This window comes from Rhizopus delemar, genomic scaffold, assembly GCF_000149305.1.
Source record: "Rhizopus delemar RA 99-880 supercont3.3 genomic scaffold, whole genome shotgun sequence".
NCBI lineage: Eukaryota > Fungi > Mucoromycota > Mucoromycetes > Mucorales > Rhizopodaceae > Rhizopus > Rhizopus delemar.
In genome coordinates, this window is record NW_027137829.1 from 624,699 (window position 1) to 640,430 (window position 15,732).

Here is a 15,732-nt window from a genome sequence, read left to right on the forward strand (position 1 = left end):
TTTTGCCTGATTTTTATAGTCGTAATAAAAACCGTCTTGCAGTTACTATTTTAGCGTATGACTTACCAAATTTAGCATACAAATCAGAAATTTGGGGGATCAACTGAACATAGTTTATTGTCCGCGAACAAAAAAAAATAAACCCGCATCTGTTGCTGGAAACACTGCAGTTCTGTATTACCCCCTTTTGAATATAGATTTACAAAGGGATAAGATGTTGTAGCTTTCTTTTATCCCTTATAGTATAAAGCGGGTACAAACATATAAGTTATGATATTATCTTATCATATTACAGCTCGTGGAGTCTAAGTAAAAAAGTAAAAAAAGATGAAAGGTTTTATTTATGGAAAGAAAGAAGGATGAACGGAGACTAAATTAATTAATTGAAAGCCAGTTTCTTTACTGCCCTTTTACTCTTGTCCAAACTGTAATCAAACAACCCTTTTTATATCTTTAATTTATTTCTCTATGAACTTTAAAGAGAAAGAAAAAAGGAGGGATAGAATACTTCTGAATCAATGAGGCTTTAAGATAAAGGGAAAAAAATGTTAAACACAAATTTTAAAAGTCAGATTATATGAAATGTGTGTGCTTTCACTCCAAACCCAAAAAATACACGTTTTTTATTTTTTCAAGTCTCCTTTTTTTGGCTTTCTTTTTTCTTTTTCTTTTCTTCTTTTTTTACTTAATTTTTCATATACCAAAAGCATTTCCTTTTTCTAATCGCACTTTTTCTGTCTTCTTTTATACCCTAAACAATAATAAACAATGAGAGAAATTATTCACGTTCAAGCTGGTAAGTAGTCATAAGAAAAAGTTATTTACTTCATCCCGCTCATCTCGCTTCTTCATCTTTCAGGTCAATGTGGTAACCAAGTAAAGTGTTTTTATGGTGTGAGAGATATGAATTTTATACTAAAAGATGCGTCATAGATTGGTCAAAAATTCTGGGAAACCATTAGCCAAGAGCACGGTATTGACTCTACTGGTGCATATGCTGGTGACAATGATTTACAACTTGAACGCATTAATGTTTACTACAATGAAGGTTCAAGTGGTAAATATGTCCCTAGGTAAGCAAGGATGATATGCGTATACACCCTTAAATAAGGGGAGAGCTTCTCTTTTAACTCGTTTATTTTAGAGCCGTCTTAGTTGATCTTGAGCCTGCCACTATGGATGCCATCCGTGGTAGCCCTTATGGTCAACTCTTCCGTCCTGACAACTTTATCTTTGGTCAATCTGGTGCTGGTAACTCATGGGCAAAGGGTTATTACACTGAAGGTGCCGAATTAGTCGAGTCTGTCTTGGACATCATTCGTAAGGAAGCTGAACACACTGATTGTCTTCAAGGTTTCCAACTCTGTCATTCTCTTGGTGGTGGTACTGGTTCCGGTCTTGGTTCCCTCTTGCTTTCCAAGATTCGTGAAGAATACCCTGACCGTATGCTTTGTACTTACTCTGTTGTTCCTTCACCCAAGGTCTCTGATACCGTTGTTGAACCTTACAACGCCGTCTTAACCGTTCATCAATTGGTTGAAAACTGTGATGCCACCTTCTGTATTGATAACGAAGCCCTTTATGATATCTGTTTCCGTACCTTAAAGTTGTCCAACCCCGCTTACGGAGAATTGAATCAACTTGTATCTGCTGTCATGTCTGGCGTCTCTACCTCTTTACGTTTCCCCGGTCAATTAAACTCTGACTTGCGTAAGTTGTTTGTCAACATGGTTCCCTTCCCTCGTCTTCACTTCTTCATGGTTGGTTTTGCTCCTCTTACTGCTTTCGGCTCTCAACAATACCGTAACTTGTCTGTTCCTGAATTGACTGCTCAAATGTTTGATGCTCGTAACATGATGGCTGCTTCTGATCCTCGTCACGGCCGTTACTTGACCGTTGCCACCATCTTCCGTGGTCGTTTGTCTACCAAGGAAGTTGAAAACCAAATGTTGGCTGTTCAACAAAAGAATTCTTCTTACTTTGTTGAATGGATTCCCAACAGTGTCAAGACTTCTCTTTGTGATATTCCTCCAGTGGGTCTTAAGATGTCTGGTACCTTTATCGGTAACAGTACTGCCATTCAAGAATTATTCAAGCGTGTCAATGAGCAATTCACAGCCATGTTTAGAAGAAAGGCTTTCATGCACTGGTACACTGGTGAAGGTATGGATGAGATGGAATTCACTGAGGCTGAATCCAACATGAACGATTTGGTATCTGAATATCAACAATACCAAGAAGCTACTGCTGATGAAGATCTCTTGGAAGAAGAGGATTACCTTGAAGAAGATGAGGTCCTTGAGGAAGAGGAAGAAGAATAAAGTGTTTGTTATAATGTGCGATGTATGAAAGAGAGTTTTTTAATTTTTAAATAAAGTTCACTTTTTATTATTAGAATGTGGTATATTTTGTTAGGGTTGGGACAACAAGCTAACGTCGGGTTTTAATAAAGTAGGCAAAGGTACATAATCACCAACAGCTATAGCAACAGAGCCTTCTGGCAGATGATCCCCTCTTAGATATTGTATACATTTTTTGCATTCACATTTATCTCTGTTGGCTGATAGATTAGTGATTTTATTATTTGTACTTTCCTCTAACCAAAGCAAATGTTCACGAAAAGCATCTTTTAAATAAAAGTCAGCAACAACATACTTTTGTCTGTTAACAATATCTTTACCTAAAGTTCGAAATAATTGTCCTCTTGGGTGACCACAAATAGCTAATTTATGAGTAATGTTTGTTTTTACAAGTATGTATCCTTTAGGTAATCTTCTCATCAAGACATTCTCTAATAAACACAAAGTTTTAACAAGATTGAAGAAAAAAGCTCTGCTTCCAACCTTCTTCTTTTCCTTCACGGCGATTATATAAAGCTCTTCCTAATATTTTTAACCAGCGTCTGGCAGAAGGTACATTCATATCCGTATAAACAGCTGCATTCAATCTTTCAACCATATTTTTAGATTCTGGTGTATATATACCGTCACTCAACTCAGGTGGATCAATGTAAATGTAACCATCTCTCTTTTTAACTGTTGCAATCTTTTTATTTACAGGTTTCATTTGAGTAAAAAAAAAGAGGCAGCAGAGAAAAAAAGGGAGGGTGCGCGTATGTCAAAACATTCACTTTTCATCTGGATATACAAAGACTATATCAATGTCCGACCGTGTAGAATGGCTTCATTACTGCTTGTTCTTTAAAGAGTATACATCTCAGCATTCAGGAATATCTCTGGTGTAAGCGTCAGGTTTATATTAGATGCAAACTAGTTTTTATTAAAGTCACGGAATAGCTATTTAAAAACAGTATTAGACAAATATAGTGAAGAAAGAAGCAGATTGACTCCTAATATACTAGCTTAACCAAAAATAATTGGCTTTTTCTGATCAATTTTTTTTTGTTTTCCATGATTGGTATAATTAAGAGCACTACATTATACTAAAAATATTATATATCAGAGGCGATAATTTATCATCAGCCTTTGTGATTGAGAAAACGCGGTATAATTGTTTTCTTAGCCGCTGTGAAATTAAAGAAAGTAAGAATAATAAAGGACTACTAGCAACTTATTAAATTTAAACTAGTTCAATTGTTGTAAAATTGAATCGTTTCCAGGATGCTTTAGAGTATGTATTTTATGGATCCTCATGTCAACGCGACTTTTCCTTTCCTTTTTCTTCTATGAGATAAGTTATCAGATATAGAAGGAGCGTCAAACAACTCATCATTACTATCGCCAAGGCAGTAATAAATCTAAGAATTTATAATATTGTATTTCTTAATCACACAACGTACAACTTATTTTGCTCTTCAATCGATTGCTGACACAGGTAGACCCTTTTCATCAGAGATACTAACACTTCGTAGAATGTACAAATATTCAAAAGACTTGCTTGTTAATAACCCTTTTTATTTTTCCTCAAAATCCCAATAAATAATCAGATCATTCAAACCCCTTAATTCAAACTCGAACTCTACGTCTTGCAAAAATTCCATTTCATGAACCAAAAGAGGAGAAACGAAGCATTCTTGTGATTCTTGTAATAGATAGGCCTGACTTGTTTGCAAATCGTCTATTCTGATTATACCTTTTAGTACTCTAATACAAGCAGTGACTGGAAAATGATGGGGAGGCTAGCTATAAAGTCAACAACACAAATCAACAGTAACACGTACTACTTACCAGTGATGTACCCGCTTTAAATTTCATAGTTGTTCTAAAATAAGGTGTTTTTGTAATCTGTTTCCATTGCCCATCCAAGCAAGCAGGGAATTGGGGTATTGGTACATAGTCAGATTGTGAAAAAGTGGAAGAAATCATTAATTTTGCTTATCATAGATAAGTGGTACTTAAATAGCTTTTAAATATACAAGGTATATCTTTTGTTGAATTGAATATAATGCACGAGCTGCTATTGTACTACTTTGGACATTTGGAATTTGCTAAAAAGAGTATTTTTTATTATTAATAAGATCTAAAATCTTACTAAATGACTATCAATAGCGTCTTTGAAATGATGGTGACGGCGTTGTTGGTGTCCACCTAACTCACCATATTCAGCCAGCAGTTGTTTCTTATTTTGGTGATAAATATGATATCCTGCTTGACCAAAGAGTAATCGAGGTACATCGACAAGATATCCTAATGTTCCCTTAACACCCACTTCCTTTTCTACTTGTATCCAAAAATTGATTTTCTTTGTCTTTTCATCATAATAACCTGCGCAGTAATTTCTCATTCCCATCAATATTTTATTTTGTCTCTATTCAGATAGTTAAATAGATACACATAGTATAATCATCTTTTAATTACACTATGGCCGTTAGGTGAATATTTGAATAAGTGGTACATTTTTTCCTCTACATTTCCATTAAAGGTTGAATAAGACGAATTCCGATTCAAAATGGTCAAAAGCGCTTGAGGTGGAGGCACATTGACAATAGCACTGGAAACAATTTGTACCATAAGATAAGGATCTCCTTCTTCCTTGCCCTTCATATCCTTTGAAAACAATTTACCAGAACCACAGCAATGGACCTATGTTTTATATCGTTAATCCTTGATATAGAAAACATACGCGCTGTTTTTTACATCTCCTCCCAAGAATGAAACTCGAACAGATTTTTCTCGAGCGTATTGCTGTAGTCTTTCTATCAGCCTTTTCCTTTCACCTACGTGGTTTCCAGCAGTCCAATCTAATAATCGTGTATTATTATTATATATATTTATACGATCATATTATTTACGATCGTTCATATCATCTAATAATTCAGGGTCACCATTCCACTTGTTCAATTGTCCACTAATAATATTTCCTAGTGCTCCAGTTTTACCAGCGATCGTAGCCAAGTTAAACCCAGCTGCACCATCCATGAGGTGTTCAAATAAGGACAGTCGAGGATAGATCAAGGGAACACCTGTCAATACTAACAAATGTTTAACGGTTGATGGCATCATGGAATTTAAGCGTTTAAAGACAGTGTCATAACTTGTCTGCCTACATATCTCAAACTTTGTTCTTTCTCCTCGACAATCCAATGCAAGAAACCCAATGTCTGGACCCAATGTGCTAATGATGTGGTTACAGGTAGGAAGTGTGCCTCGTATCATTCCATGCTCTGAGGCTAGCTCGATGGTCGTGTGCTGTTGAAATAAATAATAAAACCTATAAGCGTTCGCAAAAAGGACTTTTCTGCAACAGTTGGAAACCTTTTTCTTTTTTTATCCGACTTAATTTACCTTGAAAACACTCTGAATCCTGCATTTTTGGAGGGTATGAACCATACCCATCAATAATATCCTAATTGAATAAAGATATAAGAAAGCGCTTATATGAAGCGTTAATATATTTACATGATCATCCCACATATTCATGGATGGAATACAAGCATACGCTTTAGCTACAACAGGATTTTCTTTAAAACTTTTTTTTATAAAAAATTACATGAGTTAGTGTAAATGTTCATCAATAGTGTATTGTATGTTTACCTAAAGCTTTTGATATAATTCCAAAAATAAAAGTTCTCAAAACCATCCTTCATCTCCTGAGTCATTCTCATTGCCAAACGCTTTGAGGGATTCTTTTCTTGTATCCAAGTCTTCATAAAATCTTCTTTGGTCATCCTGTCCTGATATAACTGATCACCACCACCCAGCATAACATGAAACGGCATCACCTTATGTCGATCCAAGACATCCTGCCAAAGTGGCGCTTTCTTTTCACCAAATTTATTCCTGATCTCCTGAGGAACATCAGAGAATCCATTACATGAATAAAACATGAATCGCATCGATTTATAAAATAAAGGCAAATGGAACTCAAAGCATGTGCCATCCATCAAAGAATAAGTGGCCAGCTGCTCATATTCAGACATTGGCAGGCGTACATCGTATCGCCAAAAGTGATACATGCCTCGAAAGCTTCCTAGTTTCTCCACACGTAACTTGATCCACTCCTTTCTTTGTGTGACAGATTCGATCAACTGGAAATTGACAGGTGGTGCATCAAGATGAGTGGAGACAATCAAGATCGATCCTTGCCATTGTTGTGTGACATAGTTGATTCCAGCGTATCTCAGTAGGGGACCACAGATGATCTCCCCAGGCTGATCATGATGATGGATATGAGGAAAGTGCGATGAAATGTGATCTTTGATATGAAGTTGATCAAAGTTTGAGGACAATCCCGGCTGTCGATCTTTCGGTCCTCTGTAGTATTCTGGTGCTACTTTGTTGCTCTTAGTTTGCATTTTTGATTAGATTGCAGAGAAAGGAAAAAAAAGAAACATGGAATTCATGCTTCGAAAGTCTGTGCATAAAAAAGGGAAAAAAAACTCCGGTGTTTGCACAGACGCATCAAATCCATTAAGAAACACATGAATACTCAACGACAGAATATATTGACCATCTGAATAAGTGATGATTCCAAACATATAATTTGAATGCTTGTGCTTTCAAAAGTATTTTCGAAGTATAAAAGCGACTTGCTTCGATACAGTATCAGAGTGTAATAACAAAATAGAACAATAAGAATTAGAAAAGTTTACTGCATATCATTGAACAGCATGAATTCTTGTGGTGTTTAGTCTCAGATCAAGTGTATTGCCTTTTCAGTAGTTTATATATAACTGACATTTACGTAACTTCTACCGTTTTTGTACCAAAACAAGTACATGATATAAGTCTTATTTACAGCATTAGAGAAGCTAAGACATAGTTGTTCGCCGGTGATTGTATTTTTTAAGAGTTTGCAAAGATCTTTTTTTAGACTTAACGATTCTTTAAAAGTAAAATACTAAAGATACAAGTATGCAATAAACGAAATCCTTTTCCCTTCATATTATGTAAACCTTGACAGCAAATTTTGCCAGAAAAAAAAACTAGAGCCCAACAAAAATAGCTCTGCCATTGGTAGCTCTTAAAAGATGAGGCGATTTCTTTAACTACCCTTGGATTCAAACCCTCACATTCAAAAAAACCCCTTCGATTTGCCCTAGTTATTTTTTTTTTTTTCACAGCAAGAGTCAAGTTTTTTCAAAGCCCTAAAGTTTTTCTATTGACAAATATTGGAACATGCCGTCTAGGCATGTTACTGTAATACACGATTGAACATTACTAATGTTAAAACATTCGAGAAATAAGGGCGACATTATTAACCTATCGGCTATATCAAAAAGTAGAAAATACACGCGTAGGTGGCTGATGTAAAGGGGTAAAGTGCGGTCATGAAATAGTTTTAAAAGAAAAATTTATTTTTAAAAAGAAAAAAAAGCATGTGTACACAACGTTTTTTATTGAAGCACAAACACTAGAATGAAAAAATTAGTAAAGAGAAACATAAAAGAAAAAGGTTGCTTTTATAAGATCAGATAGGGGCGAAAGTTTTTTTTGTCAACATTCAAAGGTTAGTAAGACCTCGTCTGTTGAACTATGCCAGTTTACTTAATCATCACACGCATACGAAGACGTATACAAACCTTATGTAAAGCAACCCGAGAAATATGAAAATAAACTACTTTACCTTTTTTTTCTTCTTTTTTACAGAGAAAGAAGGAGAAAGGGAAAGAAGGAAAGCAAAGTTTTGGCTTATAAGTTATTTCTGAGTCTCAATAAAAAAAAATTTTTGTGTCTTTTGTCAGTCATCTTTTTATTTGTTTGTCATTGGCAAGTTGTTTAAAGTTAAGTTCAGCTATCATTTAAATATAAACAATCAGTGCAAGTATTTTGGTTAATACTATTTTATCAATGTCATTATTTGTTTTATCTGATGTGTACTTTGCTTTTTTCATGAACGTGTTTGCAAACTTTTTTTTTTTTTCCGACCTTGCCCCACATTAGTCTGGTTATTCTACATACATGCATTTAGTATCCCGTATTTGGAATGTTTGAGAAGGTCAAAAAAGAAAATACGTCAAAGGTAATAGTAATATGATCATCCATTTTCGTTATATAATACCATGTTGGATGATTCTTATTATTTTATTTCACTTTTCTTTTTCTTAATCAACCATGTCTGAGCATAACTCATACAGTGTCTTTAAACAAAACGGAAGCCATCAGTTTTATTGTAGATGGACTGCAAAAGAAGACTACCTGCTGTCAAAAGCGATAGCAAAATATGGTCCACACAAATGGACCTTGATATCAAATCATATTCCTGGTAGAACCGCTGTTCAATGTTCCACTCGTTGGTTTGGTGCACTAAAGTAAGCGATAGTTTCTTAAAACTCTCTTTGAGCTAACCATAGCTTTTTTTTGTATAGCCCTAATGTACATAAAGGAAAATGGTCCAAGGAAGAGGATCAACTTTTAAATGAAGCAGTACAATTTTATCAAGCACTTACAAAGAGCAGCCCTTCGACTTTACCATGGAATAGAATTGCAGAAAATATACCTCACCGAACTGGCATTCAATGTCAGGCCAGATGGACCGAGGCTTTGGATCCGGCTATTAGGAAGGGGAGATGGTCTGCTGAGGAGGATGAACTGCTGGAGGCTGCTGTTGCTCAATATGGCTGCTGCTGGATCAGGGTAGCTAGTCTAATACCCACTCGAACTCAACGACAATGCAGAACTCGCTGGAACCAGATGCAAAGGCCAACCGTTCGATCGCGTATGCAGCATGACATGAACCGTGCATCGACTCGTGAAAAGTCAGAAAGTGATGACAGCCAAGAAAAATTAGTAACAAACAGTCATCCGTTTGGATATGACAGCCTGTCGGATTGGAATAACATAAACAATACCCTATCGTTGGATATGATGAATACCATGTTGGATAGCCATCATCTAATCTTTCCTGAAAGAACAATAGGCGAATTATCTGTGGATGATATCATAGGTTCCAGTACTCAACAGTTCTCTGCTACATCATCCCCTGTCACGTTTGAATTAAACTCACCGCCAACGACACTAGCACAGCTTCCATATGTTTCTAATGATGTATCCATGCAATATTCAAATGATCAAATACTTATTTATCCATTTATGGACAACATAGAAATAACTCCAGTTGATATGCACAAGTATGTTATGGGCAACGAACTATAGTTTTTGGTTTGTTCAAGCCAGCGTTATCTGATTGCTTATATTAAAGAAGTAGATCTCATCATCATTCGTCTTCTTGTTCACATCCTTTTTACGCTTCCTCCTTTCCTTTTATTTCAAAATCTATTTTGTATATTAATTGTTTATGATTAAATTTTTATGCTGTTGTAATTTAATGTGTAATTTCAATAATAAATCTAAATGAATACCTTTTTAAATAATGACTAAATACATCGTCACATACCAAAACTAACTTGCCGATTTGCAGTAAATTTCAAGCGTTTTTTTATATAAAGTAGAAAATTGTTCTAGACAGGTGCATAGACACATACTTATTCTGTAAATGTAATGGAATTTGAAAGACTGGGTGAACATTCTGGAGACCTGTTCTTGTTCTCCGTAATTATATTCACTTAATATATACTACACATATAGGCATCTCACAGGAATGATCACAGTACGTATAAGTTTATGCTACACTTTTTAATCAAAAACAGCTGTGTCAACATCAATAGACTACAAAAAAAGGTTTATGGTTTATTCTAAATGTGAGAAATTGACGAAAAAAAATATTTTGTTTCATATATAATTTCCCTAAACGATATTATTCATCCTGTACACCCTATCTACATTCTCCAATGTTTATCCTATGCAATATCACTCATAATTAGACAAACAAAGGTACGATCGGAACCAACAGTCAATACCTTATTTTAAATGCATCTACAACTCTACATTACTTTTTTTTTGTGCGTGAGACACGACGACTTGGTCTGATGTCTAAATATTAACATTGGGTCCACCTCGTCCATCAGTTGATCTGCTGTCTGAACATCTTTAGATGCCTGTTCATGCTTGTCTTGCACTCCCTAAATTCTTTTGAATGATTTGGATTAGGTTACACCAAGCACACTCTCCAATGCTCTTTCTCTATCGTCTTGTAGTCTTTTGTTAAAAGCTTCAACTGATAAGAAGATACCAGCCACAACACTGGCCATTAGGATAATTTAATTCAAATTCATTACCGGCAGACTTACATAATCATTCTCAGCCGCTTGTCTTCAAAGTCTAGTAGAGAAATATTCTCTCCTTGTTTTGTATTTTGCATTATTTATACTCCCAGTTTGATGTAGTAAAACAAATGCATTTGGTGCAACCTTGTTTTTCTGTTTCCTTTAAATGTATGTACGCCCGATTTGACTAAAATAGATGTTGCTTTTAGTTAAATACCAAAAAAGATCAAACACAAATTTCTCCTTTATTTAGGCAACATATGAAAACATTAACTATGCAATACCTAGTCCACACTACAACAACCTTTTTATGTGGCACTTTTCGAGGGGAAGAGGAGAATTCGTTATGACAAAAAAAATTTGGGTGAAACAAAGCAAAAAGGTTGTGCTTCGGTCGCTTTCATTCTTTACCATCTCAAATGAGCCCTTTTGATCTAATGTATTGTGAACATTTTGAATTGATTGAACAATTCTTTTCAAAGATACTTTTCTATCTGAAGATAATAAACCCCCTGAATTCTATGAATAAACTGTGGATCATTTGATCTCACTATGTATGGAGCATTTGACGTATTATTCGTAGCTGATTTATTAAGCCAATGATATGAAACAATTTGGATAGAGAATATAATGTTACTGTACAGACTAAAAACATTTTTTAAAATTTGTTCTTGTGCTGATCGTAATAATCTCATTCAATCCACAAAAAAGCTTCTTTAAATCAGTGTCAAAATAATCCAGACAGTACATTTATCAGATCACATCCTCCTACTTCAGTAATTTGATCAGTACTCAGTGGTGGTCATATATAAAGAAAGAGCTGCATCGTTGAATAAAAGCTTCCTCATTAAGCCCAGTCATTGTTGTTTCTTTTTTATAATCTACATCCATAACTTTGTCTTCAAAGGTACTTGTCCATAACTGAATCTACTTGCATAATATATCAAATGATTGTATCAAGCTTGCTTTCTATAAATACTTCAATTTATTGAAATTTTATGCCCTTTACTTTTCACAAGATATGAATTGTTAAAGTCCCCCCCCCTTTTTTTTTAAAAAAAAAACTTTCAATTTGTAGCTTTTCGTCGACTTGATTTACAATGAGAATACATATCTGCAAAAGGCGAGCTTTGACAAATGCAACGCAAGAGCACAAGTATGAGGGGTATTAGATATGCGTTTATATTATGGACATGATCCTTTAGAGAAAGCTCACAATAAATGGCAGAAGTGGTAAAAAAAAAAAAGGTTTACTCATGCTGATCCTCTGGTCCGAATCTTGATTCTTATCTTGCCATTTACTGTAAGCCAGCAGATATGTAAACCTTAGAGCATCGGCCATGATTTCGCAGCCTATGGCTTGTCTTTTGGTGTACGACCATTGGCTATCTGTTGAGTAAAAAGTATGGACCGTGCTCGACACTTGATGCTTGTTAAGTTACATGTACTCGTGAAAGATTTTTGCTCTCTTAAACACTCCCTTACTCTTCTGCCGATCGCTTGGTTTTTAGTGAATGTTAAAGAAGAGTTCTTGCCATGAGATCGACCCAAGGCCTACAACGTTCCTCCTGTTTCTTTATCTTCGACTATTTTCCAGCCTAAAGGCATCCTATGAGCCTCCTTGTTCAGACAGTGGACAAATTGTTTAATACCAAAGAAATAATTTATGGTTCATTTTGTCGTGTTTTAGTAAACACCCCTTTACATAGTGTACTGCGGCATGTCTCTTCAAGGTTATTATAAAGCTTTTTTTTTTTTTGTCTAAAACTAAGATTGCATGATTGATTCCTTTATTCGATTATAAAAAGATGAAGGCAATATTATATTTGAATTTATCTACCTCATTGGCGTTTTTATTGCTAACTAAGGACCTATTTTTTTATACTTGCATGTGAAGTATACTTTTTGAATTATTGGGTGTGCCACTGTTACCATTGCTTACGACTAGTTATATGTTTCTTTTTGACAAAATGTGTTTGAAATATCTAAAAAAGGAACTATAACTTATACATCTCCGTCAATTACTAAAGGAATATTAGTGTTATACTCATAAGCGTACCAAAAGACTACTGTAGTATAAAATAGCAATTAAATTGGGAACAGTAAGAAGTCAGTTGTTAACAAACACTGGCCTCGATCAAAAACAAGAAAAGAAATAGAAAATAAAAAGTACATTTGCATTTTTTTAGTGATCAGTAGTAGTTTAACTTGCAGGCTAGCCTCATTTGCTCACTGACAACGGATAACACTTGTCAGTGATATCGATAACGGGAGCACAGTGCAGGCCCTCTTTCTAGAACCCAGTACCCGAAAAATGAAAGGAAGAAACATATGAATGTTTAAACATACCTTCTAGGATATGTGGAATCAGCAAATGGCCGTTTATTATAAAATTTCTTTTTTAAAAGAAAAAAATTAGCCCTTCTACCAAAGCCCTTTCAAGGACCGATTCGTTTCCTCTCATCCGTCAAATGTCAGAGCCTACTGATAAGTGAAGATGGAAATAATTTTGAGTAGTGACCGGTAGAGTTATCTAGCGATAATGTAAGATGATAGACATCATGAGCAAGGTAACAGAGCTGTTGGTTTGTTGTTCAAATTTATCTGATACAAGCTGAACATAAATCTTTTCAACTGTGTTCATGTTTTATCAAGCATGAATGGGCAGCAGACAAATATCGTTTTTTCCAGAATACGGATGATAACGAATGATGATTCACAATAATTATGTATGCAGCAGTTGAGCCCGTCGCTGTTATGCAGAGCAATAGTAGTATAAACTTTTTTTTTAAGCTTTACTTTTAGATGTAAAAAATAGCTGGATTTTTATAGACATCTTGTGTGTGACATAAGTTGAAGTGTGTGTTCTCAGCCTAGTTTTGGTGGGTTTATTGTAAACAGGCACTGTAATATGCGCATTCTTTTGTTAATACGTTATATTTACAGGTCAATTGGTTGCTTTTTTTTTATTACCGAAGAAAGTTTATGACGCTACCAAGTGTATTTTACTATCAAATGTTTTATAAAACAAAAAGACAAAAAATAATATGTTACATTTTTATTTGATATTAAAAAATTTAAGGACGTTTCTTCAAGTTGACAGATAACCATTCCAAGCCTTCATAAAGACCATCACCTATTAAATAAAAGATTAAACAACCCTTCTCTTTCTTTTCTCTTAAAATACGTTACCACTTGTTGCACAGGCAGTTTGAATGTACCAATGTCTGTTTCTTAAAGAATGCAAACCAAGTTTATCAGTTATTTCGGCAGCGTTCATAGCATTAGGCAAATCTTGTTTGTTGGCAAATACAAGTAAAAGAGCATCACGAAGTTCATCTTCATTCAACATGCGTTGAAGTTCATCACGGGCTTCTGAGATACGGTCACGATCGTTGGAGTCAACAACAAAGATAATACCTTGGGTATTTTGGAAGTCTATTTATAAAAAAGTGTTATCCTTTCTCTTGCTCCTTCTCCTTTTTTGTCACGTCATCTTACAGTGTCTCCAAAGAGGACGAATCTTGTCTTGTCCTCCGACATCCCAAACGGTGAAAGAGATGTTCTTGTATTCAACAGTCTCAACATTGAAACCTACAATAAATAGTTTAAAACAAGAAAAAAAACGAGATGATGAAAAGTTTACCAATAGTGGGGATGGTGGTCACGATTTCACCTAATTTGAGCTTGTAAAGGATGGTAGTCTTACCGGCAGCATCAAGACCGACCATAAGAATACGCATCTCTTTCTTACCAAAGAGTTCAGAAAATAAAGACGAGAAGCTAATACCCATTTTTTATATTAAAAAGCGAATAAAGAGAAGAAAAGAATACAAATAACACAGGGCCAGGACCTTTTATATAAGTTTAAAATTCAGATAAGCCAATCAAATAGAATCAAGTATGTAAAACCCAAAAGAGCAAAAAAAAAAAAAATTCTAATGTGTACAATTTTAGAAAGGTTTTAATCATGTCTTATACGTAAACTATTTTGTTTCGTCCACGCAATAAAGATGTAACCTGCTTTTCTTTAAAATAGAACGCCAACTCGTGACCAAGTGTATGTACCAGAGACATTCTTAAAAAAGCAAAGAACAACAGAAAAAGCGATTGTCGAAAAGACGGCACAGTTAGCCCAAGAAAAGAAGGAGAAAAAGGAGGCTCGAAAGGTGATTTTCAAAAGAGCCGATGCTTATGTGAAAGAATACCGACAAAAGGAACAAGATACAGTTCGACTTCGACGTCAAGCCAAACAAGCAGGCAATTATTATGTCCCTGCTCAGCCCACATTACTCTTTGTTATCCGTATCAAGGGTATCACTGATGTTCATCCCAAAGTGAAAAAGGTTTTGCAACTCTTTCGACTTTTGCAGATTAACAATGGTGTCTTTGTGAGGGTCAATAAAGCCACATTTCAAATGTTGCAAGTGATTGAACCTTATGTGACTTATGGCTCACCAAATCTCAAGACAGTGCGTGAATTGATTTATAAACGAGGTTATATCAAAAGCAAGGAAGGTCATCGTTTACCCATCACAGATAATCAGCTCATCAAAGATCATCTCGAATCTTGTGGAGTGATTTGCGTAGAGGATGTGATTCATGAAATATTCACAGTAGGACAACACTTTAAGCAAGTGAACAATTTCCTTTGGCCATTTAAATTGAGTAATCCGAGTGGACATAAAAAGACAAGTTGGAAGCCTAGAAAGTTTAAGCATTATGTTGAAGGTGGTGATGCTGGTGACAGAGAATTTGATATTAACAAACTTATTCAATCTATGCTTTAAAAAAACGACTCTTATTTATTTTATATCATAATTAAACATTGTTTAGATTTTTTTTTTTTGGGTTGAAAGACGTCTCTATTTATCAAACGGTAGACATAATTATGAAAGAATCTAAACTGTTTTTTTTTTGTATGGATGAGAAAGTGAATTGATTATTGTTCATTATGCTCATTACAGTCCTGTAACAAACTATATTTCTTACAGCTTACTCAAAGGTAAAACAGTGGAACTGATCTACTAAAACCGAAATAACAGATCCTTAAATGTTGTAATCAAGAGAAGGGATGCTTCTAATTTTCTTTTATGCTGATTTCATTAAGCGAAAAGGAAGCCCGAGTTTCCAAAGAAGCTTTGCACCTGTTCATGTTGTAAATAATT

The 15,732-nt window shown here is 34.9% G+C and overlaps 7 protein-coding genes across 7 annotated transcripts; 3 read left to right on the top strand and 4 right to left on the bottom strand.

The window, feature by feature from the left end:
• Positions 1 to 768: 768 nt before the first annotated feature.
• Positions 769 to 2,321, top strand: RO3G_04451 (tubulin beta-1 chain; the record flags this gene model as incomplete). Its single annotated transcript, XM_067659041.1, has 4 exons — positions 769 to 796; positions 860 to 876; positions 934 to 1,073; positions 1,145 to 2,321. The coding sequence occupies 4 exons, from the start codon at positions 769 to 771 to the stop codon at positions 2,319 to 2,321; spliced, it is 1,362 nt and encodes a 453-aa protein (XP_067515142.1).
• A 90-nt stretch (positions 2,322 to 2,411) lies between these two features.
• Positions 2,412 to 3,066, bottom strand: RO3G_04452 (uncharacterized protein; the record flags this gene model as incomplete). The annotated part of the gene is made up of 2 exons (XM_067659042.1): positions 2,412 to 2,791; positions 2,844 to 3,066. 2 exons carry the CDS (start codon positions 3,064 to 3,066, stop codon positions 2,412 to 2,414), a joined length of 603 nt encoding a protein of 200 aa, XP_067515143.1.
• A 1,413-nt stretch (positions 3,067 to 4,479) lies between these two features.
• RO3G_04453 (uncharacterized protein) lies at positions 4,480 to 6,754 on the bottom strand (the record flags this gene model as incomplete). The annotated part of the gene is made up of 6 exons (XM_067659043.1): positions 4,480 to 4,767; positions 4,818 to 5,042; positions 5,181 to 5,200; positions 5,252 to 5,648; positions 5,745 to 5,805; positions 5,994 to 6,754. 6 exons carry the CDS (start codon positions 6,752 to 6,754, stop codon positions 4,480 to 4,482), a joined length of 1,752 nt encoding a protein of 583 aa, XP_067515144.1.
• A 1,759-nt stretch (positions 6,755 to 8,513) lies between these two features.
• RO3G_04454 (uncharacterized protein) lies at positions 8,514 to 9,307 on the top strand (the record flags this gene model as incomplete). The annotated part of the gene is made up of 3 exons (XM_067659044.1): positions 8,514 to 8,710; positions 8,768 to 9,188; positions 9,287 to 9,307. The coding sequence occupies 3 exons, from the start codon at positions 8,514 to 8,516 to the stop codon at positions 9,305 to 9,307; spliced, it is 639 nt and encodes a 212-aa protein (XP_067515145.1).
• A 727-nt stretch (positions 9,308 to 10,034) lies between these two features.
• RO3G_04455 (uncharacterized protein) lies at positions 10,035 to 10,549 on the bottom strand (the record flags this gene model as incomplete). Its single annotated transcript, XM_067659045.1, has 3 exons — positions 10,035 to 10,067; positions 10,292 to 10,420; positions 10,454 to 10,549. 3 exons carry the CDS (start codon positions 10,547 to 10,549, stop codon positions 10,035 to 10,037), a joined length of 258 nt encoding a protein of 85 aa, XP_067515146.1.
• Positions 10,550 to 13,641: 3,092 nt separating this feature from the next.
• Positions 13,642 to 14,358, bottom strand: RO3G_04456 (ADP-ribosylation factor; the record flags this gene model as incomplete). Its single annotated transcript, XM_067659046.1, has 4 exons — positions 13,642 to 13,700; positions 13,757 to 14,002; positions 14,066 to 14,158; positions 14,211 to 14,358. The coding sequence occupies 4 exons, from the start codon at positions 14,356 to 14,358 to the stop codon at positions 13,642 to 13,644; spliced, it is 546 nt and encodes a 181-aa protein (XP_067515147.1).
• Positions 14,359 to 14,534: 176 nt separating this feature from the next.
• On the top strand, positions 14,535 to 15,354 carry RO3G_04457 (uncharacterized protein; the record flags this gene model as incomplete). The annotated part of the gene is made up of 2 exons (XM_067659047.1): positions 14,535 to 14,545; positions 14,604 to 15,354. The coding sequence occupies 2 exons, from the start codon at positions 14,535 to 14,537 to the stop codon at positions 15,352 to 15,354; spliced, it is 762 nt and encodes a 253-aa protein (XP_067515148.1).
• Positions 15,355 to 15,732: the final 378 nt, after the last annotated feature.